Here is a 16513-nt window from a genome sequence, read left to right on the forward strand (position 1 = left end):
ACTACCGGGCGCTCGGTGCTGCGGCAGGGGTCGCCCAAACCTCACAGAAGGCGGGATGATGCACGTGGCGCCTCTGGGCGGTTTGCAGCTCGTGCTGCCAAAAATCAGGCGGTGACTCGGGGCAGCCCGCACGGGCGGAAAGGGCTTTCCCCACTGCGCGCTCGGCAAGGCGCGCTCTCCCGCGCGCAGCCAGCTTTCCCCGGGTTTACGCGCCGCCCTGCCCGGCCCGGCCCGTGTCTGCTCCGCTCGCTCCTCCCCCTCGGGCTCCGAGACTTTTGCTTTCACTTTCCCTAAAGCTGTTCTAGACCCTCGAGGAGGATCGGACGCCACGGTCGGCTCCCGCCGGCCACCGTGGGAACGGTAACTTGGGCCCCGTCGCGGCTTTCCCGCCCCTCTTCCGCGTGCTTCCTCCTCCAGCGCGTCCCCGCCCCGGTCCCCCTCCCTCCCGCAGGCTCGTACAACTCGGCAAGCTGAGGCTGGGGCTCTCCACGCCCCTCCATCGCTGGCTTTGCTTGGCTGGGTCCTCGCTTGGCCTCCTAGCCCATCCGGTGCCATTCCGGATGTAACGGGAAGGAAGAACCGGTGCAGGGCAGTAGATATTGTTGTTTTGGCCTCGTCAGACCGGCCAGGCCGCTTAGGCGCCTGGTCTATTCAATGGGAATCTTGGGCGGTCCTGGCTGACTTGTGCCCTGGGAAGGAGGGGAGTTAGGGTGCGCGGGGCTTTGACCAGGGCAAAGTGTGCTTGAACTACTCTTCCTTGTTGGGGGACCCTTGCATTAGGGCTCTGGCAGGCGGTGACGCCGGACGGTGTGGGCTCCAGGCGACACCGACTTTCACTCCTTGAACTTGCCTGTTTATGGGAAAGTAAGTTTACTTGTCGGTGCAGGTGGCGATGCTGAAATAGTTCTCTGGTACTTCTCTGGAACCGGGCTCACTGGTGAGGCCCCAATTTTCTGTTTACAGGCTGTGTCTTCAGAGTTTGGCCAGCCTGACCTTACAGCCCTCTCCATACTGCTAAGGCCTCACTTTATAAGCTGCCACGGTGCGGCCTTCAGCAGGATGTGGGCAAAGTCTGGTTACTTAGCCGTGTCAACTTCACGGTATAGAGGGTGGCAGCTCAGGACATTGAGCACTTAGGAGGTGAATATGTATGATGTCACTTCACTACGGAAGCAGGCACAACTAGTCTGTTTCCTCACGAAAATTAAATTCAGGCAGTATCCTGACCCACCTCGGTACGATTTGCTTCGACATGTCTTGTCTGCTTTCTGTTGCTGTGATAAACACCACCGCCAAAAGCAACTTAGATAGAAAAAGGTTTATTTCATCTTACTGTTCCAGGTCACAGTCCGTCGCTGAGGGACATCTGGGCAGGAACCTGGAGGCAGGAAAACTGCGAACTCACTCACTCACTCAGCCCCCTTTCTTACACAGCTGCCCATGGATGGTGCCACCCCCAGAGGGCTGGGCCTTCCAGTCAAGACAGATCCCCCACAGAGATGGCCTCAGGCCAGTCTGATCTGGGCAACTCCTCAACTGAGGCATCCTCTTCCTGGGTAACTCTAGGTGATGTCACGTTGACAATAAAAAACTAGCCAGCACGCCTATCAGTGTGGGTCTAGGGAAGCTCTCAGGGAGACAGATGGCAGCCCAGAGGCCAAAGTGCTTGCAAGTAGGAGCAGCCACATTGTAAGACAGGAATTTGGAGTAGCCGGGGAGTGGCTGGACGTATTGTTTTCTAAGCAACCTCTTGTGAACTCACACAGGGCCCCGAAGCTTCCATGAGCAGTACCCTGGAAGCTTTCTGCTGGATCCCATCTCTTAAGTCTCACCATCTCTTAGTAGGGGACCAGCCTTCCACCACAGGACCACTGAGGGACCAACTACACCCAAACCGTAACAGTGGGCATCACACATTGTAAGTCATTTAAAGAGACATTTCATGTCGCAATGTCACTGCAATGACCACTCTCTGCAGCTCCTGAAAAAGGGGCAGATACAAGAAAAGTATTGCTGGGAAGGCCCCTCGGGCAGCACAGTAGAACCAAGGTGAGATGGCTTTCAGGAAGGGCTTGAGGAAAAAGCAAGGAGTCAAAATCAAGAGTTGGCCTCACCGTGGGAATAAGGAAGCTTCTGAGTGCTTAGCTGTGCAGACTGAAGAGTCCCAAGTCCACGGCTGCTGGTGGCGGTTGTTAGCAGGAAGGCTGAAGACTTAAGTTTTTGGCTCATGGTTTTGGGCATGTCAGTGTCTGGTCTGCTTGCCCTATTGCTGTGGGGCTGTGGCAAGGCAGAGCATCCAGCTGATGAGAGTGTATGGTGCGGCAAAGTCAATCACTTCCCAGCAGCCTGGGAGATACATTAAGTCTTATCTTAGTCAGGGTCTATTGCTGTGAAGAGGCCATGCTGCGGCAACTCTTACACAGGAAAGCATTTAATTGGGGCCTGTGTATAGTTCAGAGGTTTAGTCCATTGTCATTATGGCAGGAAGCATGGTGGCTCTGAGGCAGACATGGTGCTGGAGAGGCAGCTGAGGGTTCTACATCTGGACTGCAGGCAGCAGAAAGAGAGTGAGACACTGGGCCTGGCTTGAGCAGTCAAAGCCCACCCCCATCCCTCCACCCCACCCCCACCTGCCCTGTGACATACTTCCTTCAACAAGGCCACACCTGCTCCAGCCAGACCACACCTCCAAATTGTGCCACTCCCTAGGAGCCTATGGGGGCCATTTTTATGCAAACCACCACAGGCCTCCAACAGAAGGTGTAGGCATTGTGAAGAAGATGTGGAGAAGGAAGTCTGGCTGGATCCAGTTAGTGCTGATCATTTGTACATGGGTATGAGGCCCTCCGATGGAGCGGAGTCTGTCCCTCGCAGTCAGTAGTCCTCAGCTAGGAGTGGGTCCCTTCTTAGGTCTTCAGGCCTGTGTTTGTGAGCTCTCTGTTATTCCTGTAACAAATACCTGTGGTGATCAGCTTAGAAGTAGTTTGCTCTGGCTCATCACCTTGGAGGCTCCAGCCATGATTAACTGGGCCTGTTGCTGTGGGATTTGTGCTGATGTAGCACATCGTGGTACATAGTGGTCATTTTTTCCTCAGTGACCAGTACCTCAGAAAACACCTTAAAGAGAACCTCCCTTTAGAGCAAGTGGTTCTCAACCTTCCTAATGCTGCCACCCTTGAATACAGTTCCTCTTGTTGTGGTGACCCCAGCCACAAAATTATTTCATTCTACTTCATAACTGTAATGTTGCTACTATTAGGAATCATGATATAAATATCTGATATGCAGGATATCTATATACAACCCCAAAGGGGTCATGATCCCCAGGTTGAGAACCACTGCTTTAGAGTGGTTTTGGTTCCTGGCTCAGAAGTCTCAGTCCACATGAGGCAGAGCACCACAGCAACAGGACTATTGATTCAGTAAAGCTGCTTTCCTTGTGGCAGCCAGAAAGCAGAGAGAAGGTAGCAGGGAGGGTCCAAGCACACACTAACCTTCAGGGAAACAATCCCAATGATCTATTTCCTCCAGCAAGGCCCCACCTCAGAGAGCTTCCATCTCCCCACCAGCTGGAGACCAAGCCTGCATTCAACACAGGGGTCTGTTGGAGGGGGCGTTTCATTTTGAAGTCATAACAGTGGGGTATTTGCTTCATGGCTTGGAAGTAAAAAGGAAGAGGAAGTGGGTCTCATTATTTCTTCTGAGGACCCATGAGTGACTAGAAGGCTTCCCATGAAGCCTCACTTTGGGTTCCAGTGCCTCCTAGCAGCAGGATGCTCGGGACCTTTAAGGGAAGGAGCACACCAGATCCAAACCAGCCACATCTTTTGTGCACTTTTAAAAATTGAGTTAGTTTTTGCTGTTCAGGTGTGTGACTTCCTTCTGATTTGGGGTGTTAGCCACATGACAAGTAGTCCATTTTCTTCATCCCTCCATTGCTGTTAAAATGTCTTATTTAGCTCTGTCCTTCTAGGGCAGGTGCTGGGAACATGAAACTGCCCTCTTAGGCTCTGCTATGTGCACTTTTGAGAATTTGATGGAATCCCTGTAGACACCTACACTTCCAGGCTGTGTTCTGGTCTGTGGGGAGTGGCCAAAGTTGTAAGTTAGTTCTAGGGCAGGATGAGAGCTGGGACCTCCTGTAGTCACAAGGACATCCTCCCTCTCTCTCACCTCCCCTCTTCCTTACTCCTCCTTCTCTTTTATGGATCTTAGGTTTAACTTTTAAGATTAAAATTGGCAGAAGAGTTGAGGCTTAAGACCATGTTGAAAGTAGTGTCTTTTTCTGGTGGGTTTTTACAGAACTTTGGCTTGTCAATTTTGAAGATACTCAAGCATGAGCCTTGCTGATGACAGTGCACTTGAAGTGTAAGGAAGTCTGTGTGAAGATGACCGTAAACTGCTGAGTGTCTTCCGAATATCTTGCTTCCACTTTTCTCCTCTGGTGGCATAATAATCTCTTAAGAAACATTTGGGGTTCTGACCTGAAAGATTGTGTCCTGACCAGAAACCCATTGGTCACTGTAGTAGGGAGGCTTTCGATGTGCAAAGAGAGATAGTGGCCATCTGATTTCTTCTGACTACTGTGGATGTGTCCAAGGTTACTTCTGCACTGCCCGGAAGCCCAAGCCAAGCCTCTCCTCTCCCCTCACCTCCTTTTCTCTCCCCTACCCCTCCCCTCCCCTCTTCTCCCTTCCCCTTCTGTCCCCTGTTTCTTCCTGTCTCTCTGTCATTTGCTGGAAAGTAACTTCATGGTGACACTTCAGAGTCCACAAAGCTATTGCTTGTCCTCTGTGGAACCCTCTCTAGGCTGGATGTCCATCTCCAGATGTCACTGTTGTCACATCCTGAGACACAAGACACTGTAAAATGGATATGACCACCTTCTTTATATAAAAACACCTTCTTTTCCTACCAGGTGGACACATCCCTAGGCCAGCCCTGACAGGTGTGCACATACTTCCCTGAAGGCTGAGGCTTTCTGGTGAACATGGTCAGGTCTGAGACCAGATAAAATGTGAAGTTTACCGGTTTCTTTTGCTTGCTGAAAGTGAATCCCTTATCTTTCTTACAGAATGAAACAGGATTTGATTTGTGAACAGTCATTCCAATATGGACACTTCCTGGACCAGCTGTATCTTGTCTAGCTAATTCTCTTCCCATGGGGGTGTTCATTTCTTCCAGCCTTCCACTCAATTAATATTTATTTAATAAGCACCTTCTGTGTGCCAGATGCCTCCACCACAATGAGTTTATATTGTCCTGCAGGAGCCAAGCAATTAGCAGACACAAATAAATGATGAGAACATGAGCCAAGTAGGCAGTGAGCATGGGATAAACAGCCAGGTAGTATCAACCTCAGATGTCATTCCTCAGGAGTCTGCTAGCCTTTTTTTTTTTTTTCTTCCTCTCTTTCAGAGACAGGGTCTTCTCTCACTGGTCTGGAACTATGGGTTCAGCTAGGCCACATGTCTGCACCCTTGTGGCTGGGGTTGCAAGTGCATGCCACCATGCTGGGATCAAACTCAAGTCCTCATCCTTGCACCTTACTGAGCTATCCCCCTAGGCCTCTTGATTCTTTTTTTTTTTAATAATTTATTTTCATTTTATGTGCATTAGTGTTTTGCTTACATGTGTGTCTGTATGTCAGAAGCCCTGGAACTGGAATTACAGACAGATGGGTACTGGGGATTGAACCCAGGTCCTCTGGAAGAGCAGCCAGTGCTCTCAACTGATGAGCCGTCTCTCCAGCCCTCTTGAAGATCCTTGAGCAGGAAAATTATTCAATGGAAATCCACTTGGGTAGATCATGTAAAGCCACCCGTAATGAAGAGAGCTCTGTGCCTCAGAGTTAGTGCTGTCTTTGAGGTGTGCTGAGTGACCTGCCAGGAATTTAGGGGGGCTTCTTGATTGTTGTGAACCATGACAGACTTTCCACGGTTTATTGCATGCACCAAATGTTTAGCAAAGCCACAGGTGCTGGAGTGGAAGCTATGAGATCAAGAGCTTTGGTTACTTGGTCTCTGGAAGGAGGCCTGCCATACAGTTGGCACTGGTGTATTTTATTACACTATGACATTGATGGGGCAGGAACTCCGGAGCTTAAGTGCAAGACTGTTCATCCCAAGGTTTAATTCATTAAAAACTGTATCACCTAGAGAGTGTCATTTAAAAATACCAAAAAGGAGAGGGCTACAGTTGGTAGAGGGCTTGCTACTCAAGTGTGAAGACCTAAATTTGTTGTCTAAAACCCAAAGACAAAGCCAGGGGCTGTGGCACTCAGTTGTTACCCCAGCACTTGGGGGGCAGAGTCTAGTGGATCTTTGGGGCTCACTGGCCAACCAGCCTACCCCAATTGGGGAGATCCAGGCCAGTGAGGGAGCCTATCTCAGAAAACAAGGGGACAGTGCCTAGGGAATGGCACCCAAGGTTGACTTGTGGCCTCCACATGCACAGGCCCACACACGCATGCTTACTTGCACACACATGAGCACATGCGTATCACAAGACAGTGGTGCCAGTTTACATCTCTGTTTCTCTGGTTTCATTTTCCTCCCAGATGGCAGATGATCAGAACTGTGTTGCGGAGCTGGAAAAAGTGGATTCTTCAAGTGAGGATGGAATTGATGCGAAGCCAGACCGCTCCTCCATCATCTCATCGGTTCTCTGGTATGTTTTCTTCTTCTTCACGCTCATTACCCTCTGCCATGTGGCCTAATTCACACCTGCCGTCTCCACCCACATGAGGGCAGGGGACAGTCATGAAAGGAGGTTTGTGGAGCGTGTGTGTGTGTGTGTGTGTGTGTGTGTGTGTGTGTGTGTGTGTGTGTTGGGGTGGGGGGAGTGCTGCATGGCTCTAGGTAACAGTAGGGACCCTCTTGCTTAGGTGGGTCCAACAAGGGGAGCACCTTTGGGGGCTTCCTGCTCACCGGCTGTGTCTGAGGGGCAATTCCCAGGAATGAAAGGCTGCTCTCATCAGGGGAGTCTTGCAGAGCAAGGTGGAGGCTGCTGATGAAGTTGGTAAGGAACATGGCTAAAAGGCAGAATGCAGGTTCTAAGAATAAGCAGGTACCAAAATCACTTGCTCCTTGGGTGAAACTGGTGCCACACCTGCTCAGGGCCTGCCTTTCCTGAACTCACTTTGTAGTCTACATCTGCCATGTATGAGTAATCACATCTTTGTTTATTATTGATATTATCGCTTTTAATCCATACATGTTTCAGGGAGATGGTTCCATCATTAATGCCATTTGGCAGTTAGGGAAACAGAGGCACTAAGCAGTTTCATCACTTATTTTATGACGGGTCAATAAAATGGTAGAGTTGAGACAGTACCAGCAACACTCACCAACGGGTTTGTGCATATTTTCTACTTAGGAGGCGGGATGGGCCAGCAAGACAGGCTGGAGGGCAAAGCAGTAGCTGCCAGGCCTGATGACTGACCAGTTTGTCCCCTGAACCCACATGGTGGAAAGAACCGATTTTCCCCAAGTTGTCCTCTGACCTCCACATGAACACACTTGTAGTTTTAAAAACATTTAAAAGAAGGGGTGGTACAGGGGGGCAGAGGCACCTTGTACCTTCTTTTGGTCGGGGACATGTGAGGGTCAGCAATAACCCCACTTGACCTTCTCCAGTCTCAGCGACTCACCAGCTGTGCTCTGACAATGCTAAAAGGAAAGCTCCAAGAGCGAGCGGCTCGTTGGTTTGAGTTGCACATTGGCGGTTGTGCGTGGTGTGAGGGCATCTTGCATCACCCCGCTTCCCCATCCCAGACGTGGCGTCTCTGTTCAGGATGTGGACACTTGGGGTATGACAGCGCTGTGTTCAGGTCACCCCTGTTTTATTTGGTAATGCCTCCAAAGGGCTGGTTCTTGATGCTGGTGATTCCAACATGCCCAAAGGAGGGTGCACACTGAGATCTTTCTAAGCAAGAGCTCTCAGCCAGTAAGGAAACAAAAACCTGTGCTCAGGTTGCTGAATTCTGCTGTAAGAGAGGATCTTTGGGGGCGCCTGGGGAGATGCCCCCATGCAAGCATGAGGACCAGAATTCAAATTCCCAGAACTCATGTGAATACTGCTTAACAGCACGGGTGGTGGCCTGCCCATACTTCCAGCCTTGTGCAGCAGAGACAGGGGAGTCCATAGATTGAGCCGACCAGGTTTGTGAGCTCTGGGTTTGGTTGAGAAATCCTGCCTCATTGAAGAAGGTGAAAGCCATTGAGGGTAATTCCTGACTTTAACCTAGGGCCTCGGTATACACACACACACACCAGCATGCATCTGCTACCACACCTATGTACCCACACATACATGCACAAAATGGAAAGGGAAAAAAGAATGAATCGTCTCCCAAGAAATTGTAGAGAAAGGAGACTTGCTAGGACATTGTCCGCTATGCATGGTGACTTCATTGTGGTGGAAAAGGCACAGGGCAATAGGACTTGGTATTGCGTTGGTTTGGGCACTCATCGGTGGTGGAAGGGACCACCGTGCTTCCCAAGCCTCTCCCACTACACAGACAGCAAAGGGCATGCTGGCTGAGGTTGTACTCCTGTTGGTCCTCAGGAAGGGAAGAGCTGACTCATGGGCTTCCTATCCCCACACCTCAAACCTCCAGAGGCAGCTTCCAGTCCTACCATCCCAAGTAGGACGCAGAAAAGTAGAACCCCATCACAGCAGGCTTGAATTTCTGTGGCTGTCATTTGAGAATAATCCACTGGAATGAGAGAGAATACAGCTCCAGCTCCTGGGAACTTTCAAAAACCAGAATTGGCCCAGGTTAACCCATTTGCCAGAAAAAGCCTCTTAGAGCAGTGGCCTTCAAGTGTTTAATGTCACATTGTAACACTACATGCTCCCTTGGACAGTTTAAGGTGACATGAATCCTTTCTTAAGACACTTGCGAAGGATGTACTGTTTCACTTTTGAGTGTTGGGGTGAAAGACAAACAGGAACTGTTTAGCGGTTGGTAGGGTCTTTGGAGTGTTGTACTTGGAAGATATGAAAGGAAATAGTGTGGTAACCAGTGACACTTGAGCATCTTGTATTTAAGCGCATCCAATGGAGTCTAAACAGAAAGTGGCTTTTTAGCAGTCCTTATTCATTAAAGAGTATAAACACTTTGGTGGCAGAATTTTTATCTTATTTTTTTCCTCTTGAAGTTACCCTTTTTTATCCTCTCTTCCCTTCCATATTATTCTCTCAGATTTACTTACTTGAAAGTCTTCCAGTCCTCACCCCAGCATGCAGATGTGCACACTATCCATGCATTCATATGCACATGGTTTGCATTTGAAGACGTCTTCTGTTCTACCCCCTCATACAGCTGTGCACACTATCCATGCATTCATGTGCACATTGTTTGCATTTGAAGACGTCTTCTGTTCTACCCCCGCATACAGCTGTGCACACTATCCATGCATTCATGTGCACATTGTATGCATTTGACGATATCTTCTGTCCTCAAACCAGCATGCAGATGTGCACACTATCCATGCATTCATGTGCACATTGTATGCATTTGACGATATCTTCTGTCCTCAAACCAGCATGCAGATGTGCACACTGTCCATGCATGCATGTGTACATTGTGTGCATTTGAAGGTGTCTTCCAGTTTTCCTGAGTGTTGAAAGGAATTCACCTCAGCTAAGTTCCTGTTTCCAATTCACAGTTTCTCTAAATAAATAGTCATTAGCATTATTACCTTGTTACTCATCAAAATAAGTGAAAATTGCAAATTATCTTGAATTTGCAGGCTTTAAAAATGTTTCTTAATAAGTGAAGAAACATCCTCAGTGCTGGGATGAGAAAGTCAGAGCCTCTTGCTTATTTTCCATTTTTAGATATGTAAGCACTGAAGACTCATGAATAAATTTATGGGATGGAAGAACATTGGGATAGTAATGCCACTTAATTCTTGAATTCCTTTGAGCTTTGTACCAAAAATGACAACTCAGGTGCTCCCTCCCGTTCAAAGTAAAGAACTGGAAATTACCTGACTTGTTCAACCTTTGGGGAGCCCCCTCCCTCAGTTTCTAGGAAGGCTATCAGAAGTCTGTCACAGAACCCTCCCAGTTGTTTCCAAGGCTTCCTGGCCTTCTACTTAAAGGCCAGTCTGTATAACTCGAAGTGTTAGGAAAAGAGGCATTAGCAAACATTCGAAACTATTCTTTGTAATATATGTATGCATATTGCTGCATCAGGACCTCCAAGCTGCTAACATCACCTGTTCAGTTTGCAAAGCCAGCTTGTCAAGCAGTTACCCACATCACACTGGCTTTCTCTCAGTAGAGTTCTGAAACTATTTTCATTTAGTAAATGTCTTATTAGACATCCGTCTTAGTTAGCATTTCTATTGCTGTGAAGAGACACCATGATCATGACCATGGGGTGGCTTACAGTTTCAGAGGTTTAGTCCATTATCGAGGCGGGTGGCGTTCCGGGAGACATGGTGCTGGAGAAATTGCTGAGAGTTCTACTTCTTGATCTGCAGGCAACAGGAAGTGAACTGTCTCACTGGGTATGGCTTGAACATATATGAGACCTCAAAGCCCACCCCCACAGTGACATACTTCCTCCAACAAGGCCACACCCCCTTGTGTGGCATTCCCTTTGGGGGCCATTTTATTTCAAATCACCACAGCATCCTATGACAAGCTTCATGAATTGGAAGTTATAATTGCATAGATGTGGGAAGTCGGGAGGGAAGGAAAGAGCATGGAGCCCAGCTCTGTTTCCCTCCTAACGTCAGTGCTTACCCCACCCTCCTGAGACTACCATGAGGAAATGGCTGGAATAGTGGGGCTGAAAGATGCAGTGTTATTAAGCCACCATCCCATTCCTGTAGCACGAATCCTAACTGGTCTTAATAATAAAAATCTGGAGTCGGATATTGGGGGTAAATGCTGAAAGATCAGAGAAGCAGAGCAGCCAGCCACTAGAGAGACTTATTACCTCTAGGAATCCTCAGACTGAAAGGGCCAAGCTCCTGTCTCCACCCCACATTATCATTTCCTCTCTGGCCAGCCATATCACTTCCTGTTTTCTCCTCCCAAGTGCTAGAATTAAAAGCATGTGCCTCCCAAGTACTGGGATCAAAGTCATGAGATCCCAAGTGCTGGGATTAAAGGTGTGTGCCACCACTACCTGGCCTCTAGTGGCTAGCTCCGCACTCTGATCTCCAGGCAAGCTTTATTTGTTAAAGCACAAACAAAATATCACCACACATTGCATTCTGAAACATAAATGAATGGATTTCTTCAGGGTGTTTTTCAGTGTCTGATTGGGTTTGGCACAACCCACATGCAAATCTCATACTTAACAGGAAACCCCACTTGACCCCTTGTTAGGTGACTTGGCCTTCTGCAGCATGCAAGAATGGTTCTGTCAGATACACAGTGGAGCTGGGAGGATGGGGAAGGGGGGAAGGATGTGGTATCATGTAGACAAGGTTTGAGGGACCCACACAAATGGAAATTGAGGGTCTGGTCATGTATTTGCTTAAAGCAAATGACCTTTGGGAAGATTGAGAATTCTGCTTGAAGACCTAGCCCTTGGCATAAGCCCTGGTGTTTTGCAAAATTAGATGTAGTCTGTGGTACGCCCCCTCTATCTTTGGCAAGTGAGTGAGCTTAGGTAGCTTGGTTCTGGTGCCTGTCCCTCTTCAGTACATGGCTGATGTCAACATCAGAGTTCATGTTATCAAAGTGAACGCTTTAGTGTCCTTGCATGGTATCTAAATTACGTGCTGTTTTCCTTAAATGCTGATTTTGTTACATGGACTATAAGACAGTTGAGTTATTAAACAGTTCTTAGCTACGATGAATGATGATCTAATGTCATATTCTCCTAGGCTGTGGAACATTACTTTATCTTCTCAGCCTTCTTTAGGCATCTGGCTCTTTAAATCAGTGCTTCTTAAAGTTTCTCCATTCATGACCCAACAAATTTTTATGTGTCTCCAAGTGTGTGTGTGTGTGTGTGTGTGTGTGTGTGTGTGTGTGTGTGTGCGCGCATATATATTCATATAGGTATATAAAAGTTAAATGCTTACTAATAATAAATCATCAAAAAAATTCATATAAGGCTGGAGACAGCTCAGTGGCTGCCATGTGAACCACACAAGCATGCTGACCTGAGTTCTGTCATGAGGACCAGTGTAAATGACCACCTCCCAGGAGGAAGTCCACGTTAATTAGGGTTTGCCAGGTATGTTGTCATGCACTTCAAGTTCCAGGTCTAGAAAGGTATAGACAGGCAGATCCCTGGGGCTCACTGGCCAGCCACACTAACCTACTAGTAAGTTACAGAATAGTGAGAGACCCTGTCTCAGAAACCAGGGTGGATGGATCCTGAAAAACATCACTTGACATTGCTCTCTGGCTTGCGCGTGTGCATGTGCGTGAACACACACACACACATTCCACATTCACATGGACACATACGCACATACCCACACTCATGCATAAAATTAAATTTTTTGATAAGCACTGACATTCATTTGACCTTATCAAAGCTGGAAATGAATTTGTGCACTCATGAGATACATGTGCTTGATTATTTTTACATTAAGAAGCGTCAATTGAGCCAGGTGTGGTGGCTCATACCTTTAATCCCAGTACTCCGGAGGCAGTAGAGGGGCAGATCCGGGGCTACACAGAGAAACCCTGTCTCTAAATAAACCAAACAACAACAACAAAGAAATCTCAGCTGAATATTTGATATGCAGGACCTTTTGGTCTTCAGAGTTTGACCCAGTTGGTACGTTGATTTAAAAATTCTCAAGGCTGCAAATGCCACGCTTTGTAAGTGTAGTACAAAATGGCCAAAGTCCGTGGAGAGCAGCTGTAGAAATGGTTGTAAGTTCTGTCCTGATCCCAAGCTAAAAAGTCTTTTGTGGCTGGGCAGTGGTAGCGCACGCCTTTAATCCCAGCACTCAGGAGGCAGAGCCAGGCGGATCTCTGTGAGTTCGAGGCCAGCCTGGTCTCCAAAGCGAGTTCCAGAAAAGGCGCAAAGCTACACAGAGAAACCCTGTCTCCAAAAGCAAAAAAAAAAAAAAAAAAAAAAAAGTCTTTTGTGAAACTCAAAACAGTAAGTCACATAGCAGTTATGAATGTTCCAACACAAACCAGCCTAAAGATATATGAATTTGATTCTTTTCTGAAAAAATGAGAGTAAGAAACTTTTTACTTTGTATTGTCTGGTTTTATTGGGTTTGTTGTTTGTTTGGTGACACAGTCTTTCAATGTAGCCTTGGCTGTCCCAGAACTTGTTGAGTAGATCATACTGGCCTTGAACTCAGAGAGATCTACCTGCTTCTGCCTCTTGGAGTGATGGGATTAAAGTCGTGCCTCGCCATACCTACCTGAGAGTAAGCAAAAATGTAAAATCTGTTTTCTTCAGTTAAACCATCATGTTTCCGTTTGTTATATTGCCGTTCATAACACTCGGTGGTCTTGAGCCCCAGCTGACGTGTCTTGGCAGTATTCATTGGCTTTTGTTTGCATACACAGTGCAAAGACGGTCTTGAGACACAGGTGGGTGGACACTGCCCAAAGCTCCTGGGATTCATTATGCTTTTGACTTCTCATTATTTTCTGGTCTGCATGTTAGAAACTTTCTACTATTGACAAAATTGTCCTGCCCCCATACTCAATTAAACAACTCCATAAAGGGGGTTGTGACTCCAAGAACTAGGTGTTAAATAAAACACTAGCCACCTACCAGGAAGCAATCCTTCTAAATAAAATGCAGTTAGGTTTTGTAACATGTCCTTAAAGTCAGATTTTTTTCTTCCTTTTCTTTCTTTCTTTTTTCCTGAACATAAGATGAAAAGGGTTTTTTTCATCTATTGAAGTTTCCCTGGCTTTAAAATCACCCACTTCAGCTCCCATAATTCATTATCTTACTCTACTTATGTGTTAAGTGTTGATAGAGTGACAGGGATCAGGGAAGACCCTTGCAACAAGTGGCATAGTTTGGTTTTTGATTTTTGATACGGTTTTGCCACGTCGCCCAGGCTAGCCTCTGAATTTCACTCCTCCTGCCTTCCCCTCCCAGATCCGGGGTTACAGGTGTCCATCACTGTACCCAGCTCTGGGCTCCATAGTTTATCAAAGGCTGAGCCAGGGTTTGAAGCCACTGTTTGCCTCTCAAGCCAGCTCTCACCCTGGAGTGCTGCTGTGCCCTTATCTCTGGTTCTGTGTGTGCCTTGGGGTTGCAGTGGGAAGCAAGGTCATTGTAGGCTGTCTCTAAAGAGGCTAAAGATAGAGCTAAACAGATAACTGAGGTAATTTTAAATCAGTCCTAAAAAAAAAAAACGTGGAGGATATTACAGGGCTTTCCCAGTAGGGCGATTTGATCAGTCACTGCCAGAGCCCCAGGCTGTACATGATTGCAGAGAAGATGTGCTTCAAGGAAGGCAGCCAACTGGGCTGCATCATTGTGTGCAGTCAGGTGTGTGCAGTCCCCAGCACACAATTGTAAACATACTGAAAACACTGTGAGCTTTGTTTTTGTTGGAAACGGGTTTTTTTGTAACTCCATTGGACTGCATGGTTCTGAGCATGAACTTTGTAGGTAATAAGATTGTGTTAAAATGTCAGAAGGTTGGACATACCTGGTAGATGGAGGGGAAATGGGGCAGGTGTGGCAGGGGAGCCAAACTCAAGAATGCCTGTTAGGTGAAACTCGACAGAGCTTTTGTGACCAAGTAGAAGATAGGGACATAAGACAAGAACAATGTGAGGAAAGTGGCATCTGGACCACAGAAAGGGGGGGGGGGGGGGGGGGGAGGAGAGGGGGAGGATCAGTGATTGATGATGGTAGGTAAAAGGTATAGAAAGACTGATGATAGATATATAGATGATAGATACATAGTGCCTTAGTGACTTTTCTATTGCTTTGAAGAGAAACCATGACCAAGGCAATTCACAGAGAAGAAAGAGTTTTTTGGGACATACAGTTCCAGAGTGTAGTAGAGTCCATGACCATCATGCCTGGGAACATGACAGCAGGCAGGCATGGTGCTGGAGCAGTAGTTGAGAGCTTACATGTTCAAATAACAACCATGAAGCAAAAACAGCCCTAACTGGGAATGGCATGGACTTTTGAACCTCACCACCCGCGATGACACACCTCCAACAAGACCACACTTCCTAATCGTTCCCAAACAGTTCCACCAACTGGGGACCAAGTGTTCAAACATCTGAGACTATGGGGGAGTGTTCCCATTCAAGCCAGCAAGGATGGATGGATGATGGATGGATGATGGAGTGATCTGAAGCAGAGTGTCTAGTATTCACTGGTCTCCTTACGCCTTTCACTTTAACCTGAATCTTTCCTACTAAAATGTAACTGTGGAGACCTCTATGTGCCTGGGTGATGGAGGTTGCCCTACCCTGCATAGCCTGGAGGTGCAAGGATTCCTTCCTACCTTCTCTGTCAGCAGTATCAGGGAACTTGGTGGCCCATCATCACTGGAAGTGTGGGTGCCCTGGGAAGTGTGGTTGGCCCCACAGGATATCTCTTGCCACACAGGGCAAGGGCCTTCTCTCCCCATGCATCCCTAATCTCAGGTGCTCATCATGAACTAGGTCATCCCTCATCTCAGCTGCTTATCATCAGGTAGGGCAGTAGCAGGAGGCAGTATCACCCCACAACTGTCCCTGATTAAGAACCAAATTACAGTCGGGCAGTGGTGGTGCACGCCTTTAATCCCAGCATTGGGAAGGCAGAGCCAGGTGGATCTCTGTGAGTTTGAGGCCAGCCTGGTCTACAAAGCGAGATCCAGGAAAGGTGCAAAGCTACACAGAGAAACCCTGTCTCGAGGAAAAAAAAAAAAAAGAACCAAATTACCCACTCACCTTCCCTGGAAGGCTGTAAAGATTCGCAGGGTCAGGGTTGAGGGGAGAAACTTCCTTTCCCCCAAATGTCTGGATGGGACTTTGGCCCCAGGGTTAAGGCTTTCACATCCTTTTGGTTTTTTGCATTGTGGCCACTAGATGGCAGAACCGCATTGTTTTATCGATTTCTGTGTTACTGGTTCTGAATAATCTGAACTGTCCTTAACTTCAAGTTTATACATTAGAACGTTTTTCTACATTTCTGATTATTGAAAAGCATTTATGAAGCATAGAAAAGCACAAAAAGAAAAATACAGAGGATGGCTTTAAGACTTGTTAAGTATGGCTTTTAAAGAAGAAGTCAGTATGACCATCTACATTAAATATGGACCATAGGGTTGTGAAGGGAGCCCTCTCTGGATGCAGCAGTGACTCTTGAGTGGCTAGAGCCGGTCAGCTGCTGTCTGTGTGAACCATGTAGTCTCTGGTCTGGCCATGAGTTAAGTTTTTCTGAAATGCTTGGGCATACCCACAGAAAGTAAAATCTAATTGCTGAGTTGTAGGCTAGGAGCTGCAAGAGCCTGGGGAAGGCCAGAGGAACTGGAATTTTAGTTTTCAAGGGATCACCAGGGGGCGCTGGAGGGCAGGCAAGATGGAAAAGGTCAGG

The 16513-nt window shown here is 47.4% G+C and overlaps 1 protein-coding gene across 2 annotated transcripts in view; it reads left to right on the forward strand.

The window, feature by feature from the left end:
• Positions 1-106: 106 nt before the first annotated feature.
• Casp7 (caspase 7) overlaps positions 107-16513 on the forward strand; it is a 39719-nt gene continuing 23312 nt past the window's right edge. The window contains exons 1-2 of one of the 2 annotated variants that reach the window (XM_036193241.1): positions 107-360; positions 6560-6669. In XM_036193241.1, coding sequence (XP_036049134.1) covers positions 6560-6669 — 110 coding nt within the window. In that variant the 5' untranslated portion in view covers positions 107-360. Of the gene's footprint in view, positions 361-786; positions 865-6559; positions 6670-16513 lie in introns of those variants that run through there. The other variant, XM_036193318.1, reaches the window with a different exon arrangement.

This window comes from Onychomys torridus, chromosome 1, assembly GCF_903995425.1.
Source record: "Onychomys torridus chromosome 1, mOncTor1.1, whole genome shotgun sequence".
NCBI lineage: Eukaryota > Metazoa > Chordata > Mammalia > Rodentia > Cricetidae > Onychomys > Onychomys torridus.